Source organism: Carya illinoinensis, chromosome 8 (assembly GCF_018687715.1).
Source record: "Carya illinoinensis cultivar Pawnee chromosome 8, C.illinoinensisPawnee_v1, whole genome shotgun sequence".
NCBI lineage: Eukaryota > Viridiplantae > Streptophyta > Magnoliopsida > Fagales > Juglandaceae > Carya > Carya illinoinensis.
This window is the reverse complement of record NC_056759.1, coordinates 23,512,417-23,515,985: the sequence shown is the minus strand read 5'-3', so window position 1 is coordinate 23,515,985 and position 3,569 is coordinate 23,512,417. Positions and strand designations below refer to the sequence as shown.

The following is a 3,569-nucleotide window of genomic DNA, read 5'->3' as shown; positions in this document are numbered from 1 at the left end:
AAATTTTGAATCTTAAGATGAAATATTAAAAAATTATATTTTAATATTATTATTATTTTAAGATTTGAAAAAGTTAAGAAAAAATTAAATTATTTATTATATTTTGTATGAGAATTTGATAAAGTTGTAATAATGAGATGAACATCTTAAATTTGAGATAAAAATTTTATGTTGCCAAACCAAACCTAAATATTACAGTGTAGTCTCATGTTGTATCTATCTCTCTTGTAATTATAAAAGGTGTTTGGATCAAAATATTATGGGAAACATATACCAATTTGTAAATAACAAAACTAAAAATAAAAAATAAAAAATAAAAATAAAAACTTAAATATATCTCCTCTTGTTCGCATTTTCCCGTACGTGAACTTACTCATGATGAATTATGATCATTGTGTACGTACGTTATTACTCCAATTCTATTGTCTCCAATTTCATAATTAAATTCTACAAAGTCGTTGGGACAGCCCACCAAAAACTTTTTATTTCTTTCTCTCTTTCTTTTCTTATCTTAATTCCACCAACAATATACTCCAAACTCATGGATAGTATAATCCCCATTAACACGTCTCCCCACATCTCCCTCTCCTTTCCCTTACTCTCCCAGCTTCAATATCCCGATTCCCATCACCGGCCATTTCAATGGAAGACCAATCTACAGCCACGCCACCACCACTGCTGCCGCCTCCGGCGCCGGCGCTGGCCCTAAAGAGCTACAAACTAACAGCCTCTTCAATCTTCTACACAAAATCAAGCACCAATATTTCCAGTACTACTAGAACGATTGCACCCCTGATCTTCTTCTTCTTCAAACCTTGCTCCACACTCCCTCCCACTAATTACATCCTCCGTGATGTCTCCCTCACTGCATATCCCTCTCAAATCTTGGCCATTGTTGGCCCCAGCGGAGCTGGAAAATCCACCCTCTTAGACATTTTGGCTGCCCGAGTTTCACCCACAAGTGGCTCTCTTTTTCTCAACTCTTCTCCCGTCAACCCTTCCTCATTCCGCAAACTCTCCGCCTATGTCCCTCAGCACGATGCCTGCCTTCCCTTACTTACTGTTTACGAGACTTTTGCCTTTGCTGCTCGCCTAGTGCATGTCCCAAAAACATCTGATATTTCCGCCATTGTTTCCTCTCTTCTGACCGAGCTCAGGCTTTCGCATTTAGCAAACACCAGGCTTGCTCATGGCCTCTCGGGTGGTGAACGTAGACGCGTTTCCATAGGCCTAAGCCTTCTCCATGACCCTGCAGTTTTGCTTCTTGACGAGCCAACTTCAGGCCTTGATAGCTCTTCTGCTTTCAACGTGATGCAAACACTTAAATCCATTGCCACTTCCCGTCACCGCACTGTGGTTTTGTCTATACACCAACCAAGCTTCAAAATCCTCTCCACCATTGACAGAATCCTTTTGCTATCAAAAGGGACTGTGGTGCATCATGGGACGCTTTCTTCACTGCAGTCTTTCTTGGTTTCGAATGACTTCAATGTTCCTCCACAGCTCAATGCATTAGAATACGCCATGGAAGTACTTAACCAACTCAAGGAGCTTAAACCCTTCACACCACCATCACTCCCTCCATCACCCAATAATTCCACCTCCTCTCTTGATGGGGATGCAAAAAATGTAAAATATAGGAGCTCTCGGGTGCATGAGATCCTAACCCTTTATAGCAGGTTTTGGAAGATCATTTACAGAACCAGACAACTTCTTCTAACCAACACATTGGAAGCTCTTGTCGTTGGTCTTGTTCTGGGAACAATTTACATCAATATTGGTTTTGGCAAGCAAGGCATTGAAAAGAGGTTCGGTTTCTTCGCTTTCACTCTCACCTTCCTTCTCTCTTCTACAACTGAAACCCTTCCAATCTTCATCAATGAAAGGCCAATACTTTTGAGAGAAACGTCAAGTGGTGCTTATAGAATCTCTTCTTACCTGATAGCAAACACCCTCGTTTTCTTGCCCTACTTGCTTGCCATCGCAATCATATACTCGGTCTCGGTTTATTTCTTGGTCGGTCTTTGTTCTTCTTGGCAAGCTTTTGCTTACTTTGTAATGGTTATCTGGGTCATAGTTCTGATGGCGAATTCTTTCGTGCTCTTCTTGAGTTCTCTTGCTCCAAACTACATCGCGGGTACTTCGCTCGTGACAATACTTTTAGGGGCTTTCTTTCTCTTCTCTGGCTATTTCATCTCCTCAGAAAGTATGCCGAAGTACTGGCTTTTCATGCATTTCCTCTCAATGTACAAGTATGCGCTTGATGCCCTACTCATCAATGAGTATTCTTGCCTTGTTTCGAGGTGTTTCATATGGTACGAAGAGAACAAAGAGTGCATGGTGACTGGCAGCGATGTGTTGCAGACGAGAGGGCTCCATGAGGGGCATAGATGGACGAATATTTACATCTTGGTTGGTTTCTTTGTGTTCTATCGCGTGCTTTGCTTTCTGGTTTTGATCAGAAGGGTTTCAAGATCAAAAAAGTGATACAAAACTCTTTAATATATAGTTATTTTTACTTTTATTTTCATCTGTTTTTCAAGAACTGAAGCACCCATGCATGTAATGTTTCCATGATAGGCTTCACTTTTGATAAAAATGACTGAAGGGGTTCCCGTGCTTTGATCCTTCAAGAATTTACCCCCACTGTTTAATTGGCATTTTTATCCCACTACAGTGAACGGAAAATACCAAATCTTCCAGAATTCCCATGCTTTGGAGGCTTATCGCAAGGTTAAAGGAATAGGACTCACGATTTGATGTTTGATATAGACATGCACCAATTCTTCTATGTATCCTTTAATTTATCAATTAAAGTAGTTACGCCGGGTATACTTTTTATTGAAGAAAAAGCACTACGTAACATGCTTTAGCCACAAATATATTATCCTCTTTTCAAAAGATTGATGTTTGATCTTTGTAAGCAAAACTACAGCACTATCTATCCAATAATTGGATTCCTCTTTTCAAAAGATTTGGGAAAAAGATATTCTTAAGTTTTTGTAATGTATGAAATGAAAAAGAGATAGATCCATGTAGGGGTGCTAGGGTGCGGGTAGACCCCCCACCCGCCCCATGGGGCGGATGGGGAAATTTTTTCCCATCCCCCGCCCCCGGTGTGTGGGGTGGGGTATCCCGTCCCGCATGACAGGGTACGGTGTGGGGGGGCAATTTGTCCGCCCACTCCCCCCCCCCCCCCCCCCACCGCCGCCGCACCCCCTTCTGGGCCTTTGGCCCAGAATCATTATTTCTGAGCCATTTTTGGCCTAGAAACCTCAGCAATGGGCTAAAAATGGCCCACAAGGTTGTATTTTTTGTCCCAAAAAAGTTTGTAGGCCATTTTCATTTTTCAGCCCATAAAATTATAAGTAAAAAGACAAAAAATTTAAAAACCAGATTAAAAAGAAAAAGTGTTATGAATGATAATTGATTTTATGGCTAATAAAAGTTACTAGTCTAAAAGTCTAATACATAATAAACTAATAATAATAACTAAGCTATTACAAAATTGAAAGATTAAATAATTACAAAATTACGAACATAAAAGTATCCAAAGGATATTGTATCAA

General features: G+C 40.2%; 1 protein-coding gene across 1 annotated transcript; it reads left to right on the top strand.

The window, feature by feature from the left end:
• The first annotated feature begins 450 nt into the window (after nt 1-450).
• Nucleotides 451-2,660, top strand: LOC122319124 (ABC transporter G family member 4-like). The gene has a single exon (XM_043137043.1). It carries the CDS (start codon nt 643-645, stop codon nt 2,485-2,487), a length of 1,845 nt encoding a protein of 614 aa, XP_042992977.1. The 5' UTR covers nt 451-642; the 3' UTR covers nt 2,488-2,660.
• The last annotated feature ends 909 nt before the right edge of the window (nt 2,661-3,569 follow it).

Excerpts from the sequence above, each read along its gene's own strand:
- LOC122319124 (XM_043137043.1), top strand. The coding sequence starts at position 643 with ATGGAAGACCAATCTACAGCCACGCCACCACCACTGCTGCCGCCTCCG.